Source organism: Canis lupus, chromosome 14 (genome assembly GCF_011100685.1).
Source record: "Canis lupus familiaris isolate Mischka breed German Shepherd chromosome 14, alternate assembly UU_Cfam_GSD_1.0, whole genome shotgun sequence".
Lineage (NCBI taxonomy): Eukaryota > Metazoa > Chordata > Mammalia > Carnivora > Canidae > Canis > Canis lupus.
In genome coordinates, this window is record NC_049235.1 from 34,810,031 (window position 1) to 34,824,662 (window position 14,632).

A 14,632-nucleotide genomic window follows, 5' to 3' on the forward strand; every position below is an offset into this window, starting at 1 on the left:
TTCCCCCTCTGCCTGTGTCTCTGACTCTCTCTTTCTCTCTGTGTCTCTCATGAATAAGTAAATGAAATCTTAAAAAAAAAAAAAAAAGCATAGTTAGGATGGGGTGTAGATAATGCTATAGTAATAGGATTAATTGAGCAAGTTATATCAACCTTTCTGGACTTCAATTTCTTCCTCTGCAAAGTGGGAATAATAATAATACCACTTGCAGATTTTTCTAAGTATTATACAAAACACTTAGCATTATTATATGCAAGATACTTAGAATAATGTCTGGAAGACAGTATGCACTCAATGCCAGCCATATTACCATATCATGGGAGAACTTGCTAACATCATGATTCCTCATTCTCTGTTGAATAATTAACTTTTCTTAAATAATTATAATTATTTTTCAAAATGTAGAGGAAATATAACAGTAACTGGATAGAAGTCAATTCGCTGTTACTGACAGTGCATAAATAAGGTTTTAGAAGCAAGGACTATATACTGACCAAAATGAACAGCGTTTTAATTACTGGGAAATGCTTAGTTATCTTTAAGTTTCTCATGAACAATTGTATTAGAGGTTTAGGGGACATTAGTACTGTAGTATCATAGCATCTAAGAATTGAAAGAAATGTCATTTGATCCGACCACTTACCCAAAGAAGGAATCCCTTGTACAACATCTCTATCAAGGGTCCATCTTTTACCCATCCTTTTCCTCCAGTGGCAAGCAGTGCATTACTTTCTCAGGCTGCCTACCTTTGAAAAGCCTTCGGATGATAGGCAGTTTTTGGTTTTGGTGTTTGTCTCTTCGTTTGTTGGTGGCCTTCTATCCTACCCTTCTTGGCTTTCATCTCAGCAGAGGTCCAGGCCTGTTTCTCATGGCAGCCTTTAGGAAGCTGCAACATGTAAATGCCAAGTCGTCATCTCTTCTCTTCTCTCCATCCCCAGGTCTTTAAGCTGTTCCTCTCCTGGTATAGTTTCGAGGACTTTTATCACTTGAGTGAACATCCTCTGAACCTGAAAATGATTTTAATACCAGTTATGGTCTATATCACAGTGACTGTCATAGTTGGCACATTATAAGTAGCATGAACAATGAATAGGGATGCCAAGTATATGACTCATCAATATCTGGTTTGTGTGACCCTTGGACCTTTTCACCTTCCTTGGACTAAATAAGAACTTGGCCAGTACAGACTGAACCATTTAGGATATAGGATATATTTGCCTCAGAGACAGTGAAAAGTTGTTTGGCCCTCCTTGTGGTGCAAATTATCACAACTTCCAAATTAATGGAGCCCTTAATTAAATATATTTGTTCATCTTAATTTTTATATCCTGAGCTTTATTTTTTTAATAATTCAGGTTTCTTTTTTTAAGATTTTTATTTATTTATGCATGAGAGACATAGAGAGAGAGGCAGAGACACAGGCAGAGGGAGAAGCAGGCTCCATGCAGGGAGCCCGACATGGGACTCGATCCCAGGTCTCCAGGATCCCACCCTGGGCTGAAGGTGGCACTAAACCACTGAGCCACCAGGGCTGCCCCATATCCTGAGCTTTAGTTGTATATGTGTCCTTCGATTTTTCCTTTCGGGATTATTTGAATAACCCCTGATTATACATCAGTAAGTCTAATCAAACAAATAATCTGTGTCTTTCTTATTGGCTTTTAATGTATTTACTAAACACCAAAACTTAGAATAGGGACCAATAAAATATATTCATTCTTCTTCTGTTGCACATATAAATTTGAACAAATCGTCAAATGTTTCATTTTTCAGACTTAAAATAGCCATATTAGTTTTTTGATTTTTTACAGAAGACTATTTTCTAGGATTCTATGTTGATATTAGTCTTTTCTCCATTGTGAAAAATGATCACAAAGATTTTTTTGGCTCATTTTTTTCCTCAAGGTTTCAGCATTTTTACCCATTTTTCTTGCATACTACAGCATATGCAAGAAATGCTGCATTTGCAAATGGAGGGTTCTTTGGGCTTACTTTGAAATTAATGAGAATTTAGAACAACTCAAAGTCAAAACTGAGAGCAGAATCCAGGTGTCCTGCCCACTATCCAGAAATCTGGTTCTCTTCTGTAACACAAGTCATTTTTTAAATAACACTAGATGTCCACCTAGGTCTTCTTCTGTCCCACATTCTACTCTGCCATTATAGAAATAGAATGTGAAAGCAGCAAGTTTATCTTTCAAGTCAACATGTGTTCTCATGTCCAACAAGTTACTCTAAGCCAAAAGTCTCCTCTGTTTTGGATCCCATGTGATTGTTCCTTCTTTTTCAAAAATCATAGAAATATGGAAAAGCATTGGGGGGCCTTGGTGGCTCAGTCAGTTAAGTGGCTGACTCCTGATTTCAGCTCAGGTGATAATATTGAGGTGTTGGGACTGAGTCCCAAGTCAGGCTCCATACTCAGTAGGGAATCTGCATAATGATTCTTTCTCTCCCTTTCCCTTTGCCCCCTTCCCTCTGCTCATGTACTCTCTCTTGCTCTCTCCCTCTCATTCTGTCTCTAAAATAAATTAATTAATTTTAAAGATTTTTTTTTTTTGTTAGCGACAGAGAGAGACACAGAGACATAGGCAAAGGGAGAAGCAGGTTCTCTGCAGGAGCCTGATGTGGGACTCGATCCTGGACCCTGGGATCACGCCCTGAGTCAAAGGCAGACGCTCAACCTCTGAGCCTCCCAGGCATCCCTCATTAACCATATTTAAATTAAATATCTTCTTAAGTTCACAGATATCAAAAAGAAACAACTATAACATATAGCATTTAATAGCCATACCCATATTACTTTTCTGCAGTGTTCTGAGTTTTTGGTTGCTATTTGCATTGCTGTGCTGAATCAAATAATTATTTATTCGATTCTGTCTACTGTTTTCTTGAATTATCTCATAATTTCTTTGCATAATTGCATATGAACATAATGCTAATGTTTGATCTCTCTGCCTATGGAACCAGTTTAACTAGAAATTCAGTGAAGACTCCAAAGGAACTTAATTTAGATCAGTGGGTTGAATCTTTTCAAAAGAAATTTTCCTTAAGCCTAGTATCCTAAAATGTTATTTTCCTATCTTGTTTTTGGGAAAGAAAAAAAGAAGCTAAGAAAACTTGTCAGAAAAACTTAATACTATTCTTTATATGCCCCCAGTATAAGTGACCGGAATTCACAACCAGAGTTTAACTGTTACTAATTTTATTTCTTTATTTTATTGTCCTATTTTATAAGATAGCAACTGAAGCTGTGGAAAACATTCGGACTATAGTGTCATTAACAAGAGAAAAAGCCTTTGAACAAACATATGAGGAGACACTTCAGGCACAGCACAGGTGATTGTAAATTCATACTGACTTCATTAACTAACTATAGTTGTCCCTGTAAAGGCAGTCTTCTTGGAGACTCCAGTGGTTTGACAGACGATTTGTTTGCTCTGGAATCTTTCCTAATAATGGCGCATCATAATTTCTCATATGACTTCACCAAGAGGAGACTAGAAAAGGAACTGAGAGCAAGCACATGTAGAATATTTTAGTCCTTTCACATTGCTATGAATTACTATGAACTATGCACAGTTTCATTATTTTCCTGAAACAAAATTGAGGAAGTAACATATTCAAGAAAGAAAGTAAGTATATATATATATACTTTATATATATAACAAATGCTGGGCAGCCCGGGTGGCTCAGCGGTGTTTAGTACCTCCCTTCAGCTCAGGGCAGGATCCTGGAGACCTGGGATCAAGTCCCACGTCGGGCTCCCTGCATGGAGCCTGCTTCTCCCTCCGCCTGTGTCTCTGCCTCTCTCTGTGTGTCTCTCAAAATAAAATCTTAAAAAAAAAAAAAAAAAAATATATATATATATATATATATATCATCATTCCTCTTAATTTTAAACTAGTCCTCATCACATTTACTTAGTGATACTATCTGTATTTATCAGAGAGATAGCTTTGTACTCTTTTACATTCATGCTTGTGGTTGGTACCACTTTTTAATTTCCACTATTTATTATGTTAGTGAAAGGTTACAATAGAAAATATTTCTAAATACTTCAAAACCAAATCTCTTCAAGTCTTTGATAAGCCGTTCATTCACAGACTTTGTCCATTCATTTGAAAGCAGAGGCAACTTCGTTACACTGAACTACAGAGTATATAACTATAGAGAGAATAATTATATTGCCTATTTTCTCTATAATAATTCTCATTTTAAAAAATTCACTTTCATTCTTAGAAAAATGTATATCCCTTAAATTATTCCATTAGACATTAGTCTTCTGTATTCATTACTCTACATTTATTAAAATCAACTTGCTATACTAAATAACGTCCCATTACTTAGTAAATTTTGTGCATTTCAGAAATACTTTGAAGAAAGCACAGATCTTTGGAAGTTGCTATGCATTCAGCCATGCTTTTCTATATTTTGCCTATGCAATGGGGTTTCGATTTGGAGCCTATTTAATTCAAGCTGGACGAGTAACCCCAGAGGGCATATTCGTGTAAGTTGCACAAATATTTAAATCCTGTAAATGGGTTAAGTACTTAAATTAACCAGAAAGATGCCTACTTTATGCTTCATCTATCATTTAAATCACATATATGGAAAATACATGTTGGGAAAATTTTTAAATATTTTGTTATTTAATATCTCTTAGTGCAGTCTTACCTAGTAAACTGATACTAATATAGTATTAGGTAGTCTGAGTTAAACTTGCAAATGAATTTCTCCCTACTTCAGTTTACTAGAATGTAGGAATGTAGGAATAAAATATGCCTTCTTGTCATCCATTCCTTCAAGAATTTGTAAGACTTCATGGAACTCTCAGGGTGGAGATGGCATTATCAACTAAGACTGTACATTAGTGAGGTTGAGTTCTTTACTAAGCAAAGAAAAGTCACATTTGAAATTGATCATGGCATTCCAATGAGGCTGCCTCTTCCCAAGTCACTTGTTTGAGCTTCCATTTTGGAATTTTGTTCACATAGTTACAAGTTGCTTTACTTTCTAGGAACACCTAACTTCAACTTCCGAAATTAGAAAAATTGATTTTGAGTGTTAATTCTGAACTTCCTAAGTCTCCCTAAAATGACAGAACGTTGCTAATCTGTATCATAAATGTCACTGCTAAATATTTAGAGCTAGAGAAATCTATACAATATTTGACTCCAAAAATAATGTTATGTTTTTTTACAAGCCCACCAAAACATATACATCAAAGCAAGGATCAGCCTCTTCAGAATACTGACTTGGGAGATTACACCTGTTCCAAACATGCTGCCACTTGGCAAAATATGTTGGGAACTGCCCTTTGGGGTTTGCGTCCCAAGACTCGGGCACATTTTTTTAAATTCCTCCATGATGGTACATATTTATATTTTGAGGATATATTCAATTTGAGGAAATGAGAAATAGTCATTTGAAGCCAGGGCACCTGGGTGGCTCAGTCAGTTGAGCATCTGCTTTTGGTGCAGGTCGTGATCCTGGATTTCTGGGAAATAGCCCCACATTGGGCTCCCTGCTCGGTAGAGAGTCTGCTCTCTCTCCCTTTGCCCTCTCCCCCACTTGTCCTCTCTGTCTCTCAGATAAATATAAATAAATATAATCTTGTTTTTTAAAAAAGTCATTTGAAGCCAAATAATTTCAGAATAACTTGCAATAATTTTTGGTTTCTATTCATGTGATTATGCATTTATTTATTTATCAAATATTAACTGAGTTCCTAGGAATTTTTTTTGCTAGGCATTCAGAAGTAAATAGACTACAGTTCACCAACCCAGTATTCCTGAATCTTACCTGACTATAAGTCCCCTTAGCAGTTTTCTGGAAGCAGATTTCCAGAAATAAAATGGAGTATCTGTATTCAAAATCACAACAGAAATTGTAAGCTCATTGTTCTGGGTTCTCCTACAGCTTAAAATAGTGTGCAATATTGCCTGTATGAACACATAAACCACAATATGACATTTAGTGGTGGGCCTCATTCTGATTACACAGACTAATTTACTTAGATTAACAAGAAACCAAATATAGAATCATTTATAGCAATTTATTCAGCTCATCAGTCTGCACTAAATTAGCAAGTTTTTCCCTTGGTCTTATGTGATACAAGCAATCACAAGCTTTAAAGTTGGTTGTATTCCAAAAGTTTGTTTGCAAGCCAAATGTTTGACTCAGAACATATTTTCCTCATTTTGCTCTGAACTTTCTGCAGCCATCTTTAAATCCCTAGGGTCTCAGTTCTTCAGGGTTATTTGTCTTTAGTATTAGTAGAAGGCAAGCCAATTAAATATATTCATATTAATGTAGGATGTCTGATGATTTTATCAATTCTCACAAAATAATTCTCATATTTAAAAACCATTGTAGGGACAACTGGGTGGCTCAGTCGGTTAAGTATCTGACTTGGTTTCAGCTCAGGTCCTGATCTCATGCCTTGTGAGATGGAGCCCTGTGTGGCATGGGGCTCCACACCCAGTGGGAGTCTGCTTGGGTATTTTCTCCCTCTGCCCCTTACTCCACTCAGATACTCACTCTCTCTCATATAATTAAATAAATCTTTAAAAAAATTAAAAAAATAAATACATTTTAAAAAGTTATAAACCAAATTAATTTCTAATGGGTTTACCTGAAAGTGGCATAACAAAGCAGTCAATAGGTAACTACCCTGGGGCACCTAAGTGACTCAGCCGTGAAACATCCGACTCTTGATTTTAGCTCAGGTTATTCAGGGTCTTGAGATCAAGCCCTGTGTCAGGCTCCAAGCTAAGCACGGAGTCTGCTTAAAATAATCCCTCTGCCCCTCCCTGCTCATGCTCTCGCTCTATCAAAAAGAGATAGAGAGAGAGAGAACCACCTCATCTTTCCATCACCAAACTCACCAAGACACCACATGGTCTACCATGCCTGTCATCTCTGTGGAAGAAATAATTGTCCCTATTTACGATGAGTTCCAGCAATTTCCAGCAATCATCTCTTCACACTAGTTTTTCTGTCACTTTTTGCTTTATAATCATCTGTCCTAAGAAAGAAATCTGTCTCATGTCCCTGAGTCTCCTTCTACCTACTTTCAGTGGCTCTTCGCTCTCCTTTGCAGCAAAACAAATTCCAGAGTTGCCTCTTTTGGTTCTCTGGACCTTCTCATCTCCACAATCTCTCCTAAATTCATTCCAGTTAAGTCTTGGTTCCTATCATGCCACTTCTTAACAAAGTTTCCACTGTCCCCCATTTCACCCATCCAGAGAGTCATCCACTGCTCATTCTCCCATTTACCTAATCTGACCTCTCAGCAGCATTTGACACTCTCCTTCCTGAAACATTTTCTTCTCTAGATTTTTCTTCTTTGTCATTGGCTCTTCGTCCTCTGTTTCCTTGACTGGCTCCTATTTTTCTGTCAGACCTCCACATGTTGGAGTGCTTTAGAGTGCTCAGCATTCTTCATCTACACATTGACATTACTGATGTCATCCAGTCTGATAGTTTTAAATATCATCTGCATCCTGATAATCCTCTTCTGTGTATTTCCAACTCTGACATGTTTATCGAGCTGTCTGCTAGGCATCTCACTTGGATATCTAATAATATCTTAATATGTCCAAAACAGAACTCAAGGGTTTTTTCTTCCCAAAGGTTCTTTTCTCTTCCCCAACATTTCCCTATCTTAGTAAATAGTACCACCATCCATTCATTTGCTCATCCCAAAAGTTGGGCTTTTCTTGCTTTCACCTACCACTTATGGCAAGTCCTGAGAGCTCTACCTCCAAAATACTTCTCACCATCTCCACCCAAGTTACCCTCACCCTTACCTCCTTGCCTATCTTTTTTTTTCCCTTAAGATTTTATTTATTTATTTATTCATGAGAGACACACACAGAGAGAGAGAGAGGCAGAGACATAGGCAGAAGGAGAAGCAGGCTTCCCACAGAAGCCCAATGTGGGACTTGATCCCAGGACCCTGGGATCATGACCTGAACCAAAGGCAGATGCTCAACCACTGAGCCACCAGGGATCCTCCCCCTTTTTTTTTTTTCCTCCTTGCCTATCATAACTGGCCCACCAAAGCAATCTGCTCACTGATGTCCCTGTGTTTATTCTTGCTTCCCTATAATCCATTCTCCACATAGTAGGTAGGCTTACCTTTTAAAACACAAATTTGATTCCATCAATTTATTGAAATATTGTAATGACTTCCCATTGAAATTTAAATAAAGCGAAATTCCCTACTTTAACCTGAAAGTCCTACAGATTGGGCCTCCGCCTTCTTGTCTACCTTCACTCACCACTCATTTTTGTAAACTGCTTGTTAGCCCCACACTTGCCATTTCTGTCATTGAAGTCCCCATGTCTGTGCCTTTACACTTGGCTTTTCCAAACTCTGCCCGAATTTTTACCATCCTGCCCTCTGCTGGTAAACCCACTCCTTAGAGAGATTTTTGCTAAAGCAGTCTCCTTACCCATCCTCCTTATCACTCTCTATCCCATTACCATGTTTTATTTAATGTATAGCACTTAGCACTACATGAGATCATCTTTTTTGTTGCCTTATTTATTGAGTGCATACACTCTAAGCTCCATAGGGGCAAGGTTTAGGCTGTTTTGGTCACTGATGTTTCCCTAGAGCCAAAAACAAAAGCTTGGAGCATAGCAGGCACACCATAAATATTTATTGAATAAATGAATGAATGAATGAATGAATGAATAAAAAATAAAGAGGAAGATTTGGATTGGTGCATAATTAGGCAGTCCAGTTTTTCCTGGAAATGTGCTTCCAGAATCAACACATTAGTTGGGTTTTTCACAAATTTCTATTTTTCTTTCCTTCTACATTCATACCTCTAATACCAGGTGTTCTGGCAGAAGGACTGAGTCTAAGTCCAGGACAACCATTTATATAAAAATAGGATGTTTATAATTGGGAGCCTGCTTCTCTACTGAGATTTGTTTAGTTTAAAACTAAGCAAAAAGGGCACCTGGGTGGCTCAGTGGTTGAGCATCTGCCTTCAGCTCAGGTCATGACCTAGGGCTCCTGGGATAGAGTCCCACATCAAGCTCCCATAGGGAGCCTGCTTCTCCTTCTGCCTGTGTCTCTGCCTCTCTCTCTGCCTCTCTCGTGAATAAATAAGTAAAATCGTTAAAAAAAAAAAAAAAAAAACTAAGCAAAGAATTTTCTTAGTTAAAGAATGATGCAGCCTAAAAATCATGCTAATTACAATCATGCGTATAATTGACATCATTCTATTTCATACAATAATCACTATAACAGCAAAACTGGATTGAGTCCTTACTCAGTATTAGAGATTTGTAATGTATTATCTACTTAATACTCTCAACTACTATGTGCAACATGATTCCCAGTTTACGGATGGGGAAAATTAAGACTCCAAACTCAGGGCGCCTGGATTACTCGGAAGAGCCTGCGACTCACGGTCTCAGGATTGTGAGTTCAAGCCCCATGTTGGGTGTAGAGATTACTTAAATAAAAATTTAAAACAAGGGATGCCTGGGTGGCTCACTTGGTTGAGTGTCTGCCTTTGGCTCAGGGCATGATCCCTGGGTCCAGGATTGAGTCCCACATCAGTCTCCTTGCATGGAGCCTGCTTCCTATAGCTAGGTCTCTGCCTCTCTCTCTCTCTCTCTCTCTCTCTCTCTCTTTCTATGTCTCTCATGAATGAATGAATGAATGAATGAATGAATGAATAATAAATAAATAAAATCTTTTTAAAAATAAAAAATTTAAAAACAAAGCAAAAAAACTCAAGACTCAAGTTACCTAACTTGCCCACAGTCCACAATTCAAGATGCCAGAGGCTTTAACAGATTTTTTTATTATTATTGTCATTATGGTTATTATTGTTACTAGTTCTGTAGAAAGTGTTTATAGAATCTTCTGTAAAATTATTTTTCTAAGTCTTTCTTAAGAATTTCCATAAACAGAACAAGTAACTTGCTTAATGTTATTTTATGACCCTAAAATATAGGGGAATTGAAAGGCCCCAATACAAAACTCCTCCTACTACTAACCTATGACACTTCCTGAATCTCTTTTCATTAAATTCATTAAAAAAGGGTCATTTCTGAAGACATAAGCATTTTTAGCTGTCAGAACATATGTAGGACTATTAATATAAGGGCAGTGGTTAATGAATAGTATCACATGGGTATTTCCTAGTACCCTGAAAAAAAGGAAGAAATAGGAAGCTGTCAGAGCTAGAGTCACTGGCATCATTTTTTATTTGAGTTTCAATCAACCAGACTACAGACAAAGTAGGGATACCCATACTTTTATAGTATGGACAAAGGAGAGTCTCTGGGAAATAGGAATACAGGGCTGTGCAAAATGTGAATACATGGGATTTGTTGCCAACACGACAGTCTCCAGCCTTCTTAGAGACCCACTGTAGCCCCCAGTTACCATTACTGTGTTACAGTTGTCCCTTAGACACTCTAAATTATACCTGGCCTTGTAGACACTGTGCCTTCCAGAATCCAGGGTGACAGACGGCTATCTAATCAACTAATTGAATGGAAGAAGTTTACAAAGAAAACTTCCTCTTATTAGAACCCTCCTCAGATAGAAAGAACTTTGTGCTATTCTCTCATCAGTGGTTTCCCAACTTAACAATCAAGGAGCTGGTTAAAAGTGCAGATACCCAGGTCTCACCTCACATATTTAGCCCAGAGATTTGTAGATTTGAGATAGGGCCAGGAATCTACATTTTAGCAAACATCTAGATTATTCTGAGGCACAGACTCTGAGGATCACACTTTGGGAACTATAAACATAGGGACTAAATGTCAGGCAGTTCTCCATACCTGCTTAAAACCTTAGAGTTCTTTTGGCCCCTACCAGAAACTTTCCTAGAATTATATAAAAATTGGTGAAATCATATTTTAATTTATTGTTTAAAAAATATTTTATTCAGTCAAATAAATGTGAACATATTTTCATGATTTATAGCCACAGGAATGGGCAAGCTGTCTTTGTCAGAAATGACAGTGTGCCTTGGGAAAGGAAAATGCACAATTTTAACAGCAGAATCCTTTGATGTGCTCATAATATTAGTTTATCAGCAAGGCTACTATCAGCCTTAGCTTTTTCCTTTTTTAAAAACACATATATTTCTAATGGTAATAACTGTCTTCATCCTTCTCTGTTACTATAGGAGTTTCTCTGAGATAAGCATTTTAAAAAGGTGATAACATTTTCATTCTGCTGGCTTGCAGCACTGAATAGGCATTTAGAAAATCTCTTGTTTAGGTTTTCACACACCTATGTGTAGTAAAACTCTCCCCCTCTGCCTCTGTTAGCCCTGACAACACGTTTGATGTATACTATAAATGTACAGATTTTGAAAAATACAAAATAAGTTTACTTTCTCCTGTATGATTTTCCATTAGCACTTTTAGGTTAGATTCTAGCTGACTTGCCTTTTGCAATATAGCTCAGAAACCATTAGTGTCCAAGTAGAGGTTTCTGTAACTTTCCATACCTCGACTTCAAAACTTCCCTCTGTCTCTGTCTCTTCTTTGCTATACGTGTTAGCAGGAAACAGATAGGTACAGCAACCTACAGTTCAGTAATAATAAAAGCCACAATTTTGAAAACTTGCTGAAAAGCAGAATCAGGCATTTTATGTGTTGTGGCCTTGTCCTCCAATAATCCAAATAAAGTTCTTGACAAGAAATCCTTTGGACTTTGAATATTAAATGTGATTATCAAAAATAAATAAATAAATAAATGTGATTATCGGCCATATGGTAATCAACATAAGTTGATTACCTACTTAGGTTTTCAATGAATATTAATAGTTGGTTGGTGTCTTCAAATAGTAAGGGATAGGAGACAAGCTAGGCCTCCACCACCATCTTTGCTGTGGAAGGCCAAGCAGCCATGGAAGAACTGTGTGTGTCATTATTATAATTGGAAGAATAGCCTTAATTAGCCAAAACAAGGAAAACAGGAAAGTTTTCTTTCAGTGTTCACTGCCATGGTAGCCGCCCAACTTGTGCCCAGCTCCTCCTCAGGGATTATCTAGAAGAGAAGACAAGATAAGGAGAGTAGATAAGAGTGATCAACCACTGAAGGGATCTAAAGGAGACAAATCAAAGCAGATTTGATTATCTAGAGCCCTCTGAAGATTCTAAAATGGAAAACAAGTAGTAACAAGCCCCAACATGCAGGGAAAGACAGTTCAGGCCAGCGTTCCCCTGGAAGGAACAGCATATAATGGAAAGTATAGTGAACAAGATTCAGGTCCCAGCCCTACAGGTTTATAACTGTAATCATGGACAGACTGCTTAATTTCTCAGAGCTAGAGTCTCTTCATTTGTTAAAAGGGTTGAGAGTTCCTGTCCTATTTATCTCTTAGGTGATCTAGTGGTATCATGTATATGAAAACATTCTCTAAAACCCAAACTACCAAATAAATATAAGTTGTGTATTTTCTCTCTTCCATGTATTGAGGAAGGGACTTAAGTGGGGAAGGAAAGAATCTTTGGAGTGTTATATGGATGGATGTTAGGGGCAAAGAGTATGAGTATGGATATAATTATAATGACCACCTCTGTAAGAAAAAATATTCTGCTTTCCAGTCAAAAAGAAGAAACTTTCTGAGTACAGGCATCAGAAGTTGTCATTTGACCTGGTGTCCTGATGTGTCTCTACAGAAATGTGAGAACTTATGTGTCAACAAAAAGTGTCTCATTAACTTTCAGTTCTATGAGAGTAATAACAATAATTTAAGCATTTGTTGAGCGGTGTGCTAAGACTTTATATTATTATATTTTTTTAAAGATTTTATTTATTTATTCATGAGAGACACAGAGAGAGAGAGACAGGCAGAGGGAGAAGCAGGCTCCATGCAGGGAGCCTGATGTGGGACTCCGATCCCAGGTCTCCAGGATCAGGCCCTGGGCTGAAAGCAGTGCTAAACTGCTGAACCACCCGGGCTGCCCCAGCATTTTATATTATTAATGTATTTAATTCTCACAACAGAGCTATAAGATGAAGATAGTCCTGTTATCTCTTGTTTGCCAATAAGGAAACAGAAGCACAGAGAACATGTCCAAGGTCACACAGCTAGTAAATAAATAGTGGAGTTTGGATGTAGTCCTGGTGATCTGGCTTTAGAGCCCAGACTCTGAAACCCCACCACATAGTATACTTACTCTTAGAGCAAGTCACCAAAGGTACACAAACTGGGTATGGAGGCAAGATTGTCATCATATCCTCACTACAATTATTCTTTCAAGCATGTCCAAGCGATGAGGAAATCCCCTTGCCCATCATTGCTGCTGAAATCAAACTGGAATTTTACAAAGATTAAGGAGAGACAAATAGATTTGAACCAATAACTATGCAGGGTATTCCTATTTGGATAAATTGTGTTAAAATTAGGATTATTCATTCCTGTACTTTTTTGCATTATTCCTAAACAAAGAATCTTTGTAAAATTCTAGTTTGATTTCAGCAGCAATGATGGGCAAGGGGATTTCCCCATTGCTTGGACATGCTTGAAAGAATCATTGTAGTGAGAATATGATGACAATGGCCCCATGAACCCATCGAGAAACCATAAGACTAGAGAAATAGAAGCCTCGCACCTGAAAATCCTTCCCAGACCTCTTCTTCAGCCCTGGCCAACCCACAAAGTGGCAATACTGTTTGTTGTGCAATAAACAGATTTTGAGTAAAGTTGAATTGCAGTTTAGTTTATTCTAGCTAATTGGGCCAGAGTCAGCTAGGGCACATTCTGTAGCAGACCAGCACTTGCCTGTCTTTATACAGAACCTGCCTGGGGAAAAAATATATAGGAGATTAAAGTCCCTGACTCAGGGCAGCCCTGGTGGCTCTGAGGTTTAGTGCCGCCTTCGGTCCAGGGCGTGATCCTGGTGACCTGGGATTGAGTCCCACGTCGGGCTCCCTGCATGGAGCCTGCTTCTCCCTCTGCCTGTGTCTCTGCCTCTGTGTGTGTGGTGTGTGTGTGTGTGTGTGTGTGTGTGTGTGTGTGTGTGTGTGTCTCATGAATAAATAAATAAAATGTTTAAAAAAATAAATAAATAAAGTCCCTGACTCAACCTCCAGATAGTTCCTTCACCACAAAATTGGGTTCCTCAGTATAATCCTCATCAACATCAACCCCCTTCTGGACCTCCCCTCCCCTCAACACATACACAATAAAGACAGCATCGGAGTTTTAGCTAGTACTCTCCCTTCTCTACTGAAATTTTCCTTCCTCTAATGTGCATCCTTCAGGTCATTTATCTCTCACAGATACAAGTTCCAAATGGAAGGTCCTACTCCCCTTCTCAGTAAACTTCCATTTTAAGAGGATCTAACAGGGGCACCTGGGTGGCTCAGTGGATTGAGTGTCCGACTCCTCATTTCTGCTCAGGTCATGATCTCAGGGTCATGGGATCAAGGTCTGAGGTTGGGTTCCACGCTGAGCACAGAGTCAGCTTGAGATTCCTCTCTCCTCCCTCTGTTCCTCCCCCCGCGTGTTCTCTCTCTCTCTCTCTTTCTCTCTCTCTGAAATAAATAAAACCTTACAAGAAAAAAAAAAAAAAAAAAGAGGGACCTAACAAAGACATTGCCCTCTGTATATTTACCCTTAATGCTTAAATTGAC

General features: G+C 38.1%; 1 protein-coding gene and 1 long non-coding RNA gene across 2 annotated transcripts in view; one reads left to right on the forward strand and one right to left on the reverse strand.

Annotated features, from left to right (window-relative positions):
• ABCB5 (ATP binding cassette subfamily B member 5) overlaps window positions 1-14,632 on the forward strand; it is a 186,681-nt gene that overhangs the window by 155,091 nt on the left and 16,958 nt on the right. Inside the window, exons 24-25 of the mRNA XM_038557071.1 lie at window positions 3,236-3,336; window positions 4,367-4,507. Coding sequence (XP_038412999.1) covers window positions 3,236-3,336; window positions 4,367-4,507 — 242 coding nt within the window. The remainder of the gene's footprint in view (window positions 1-3,235; window positions 3,337-4,366; window positions 4,508-14,632) is intronic.
• Window positions 10,303-14,632, reverse strand: part of LOC111098793 — a 43,419-nt gene continuing 39,089 nt past the window's right edge. Inside the window, exon 3 of the long non-coding RNA XR_005369527.1 lies at window positions 10,303-12,037. This is a non-coding gene — a long non-coding RNA (uncharacterized LOC111098793). The remainder of the gene's footprint in view (window positions 12,038-14,632) is intronic.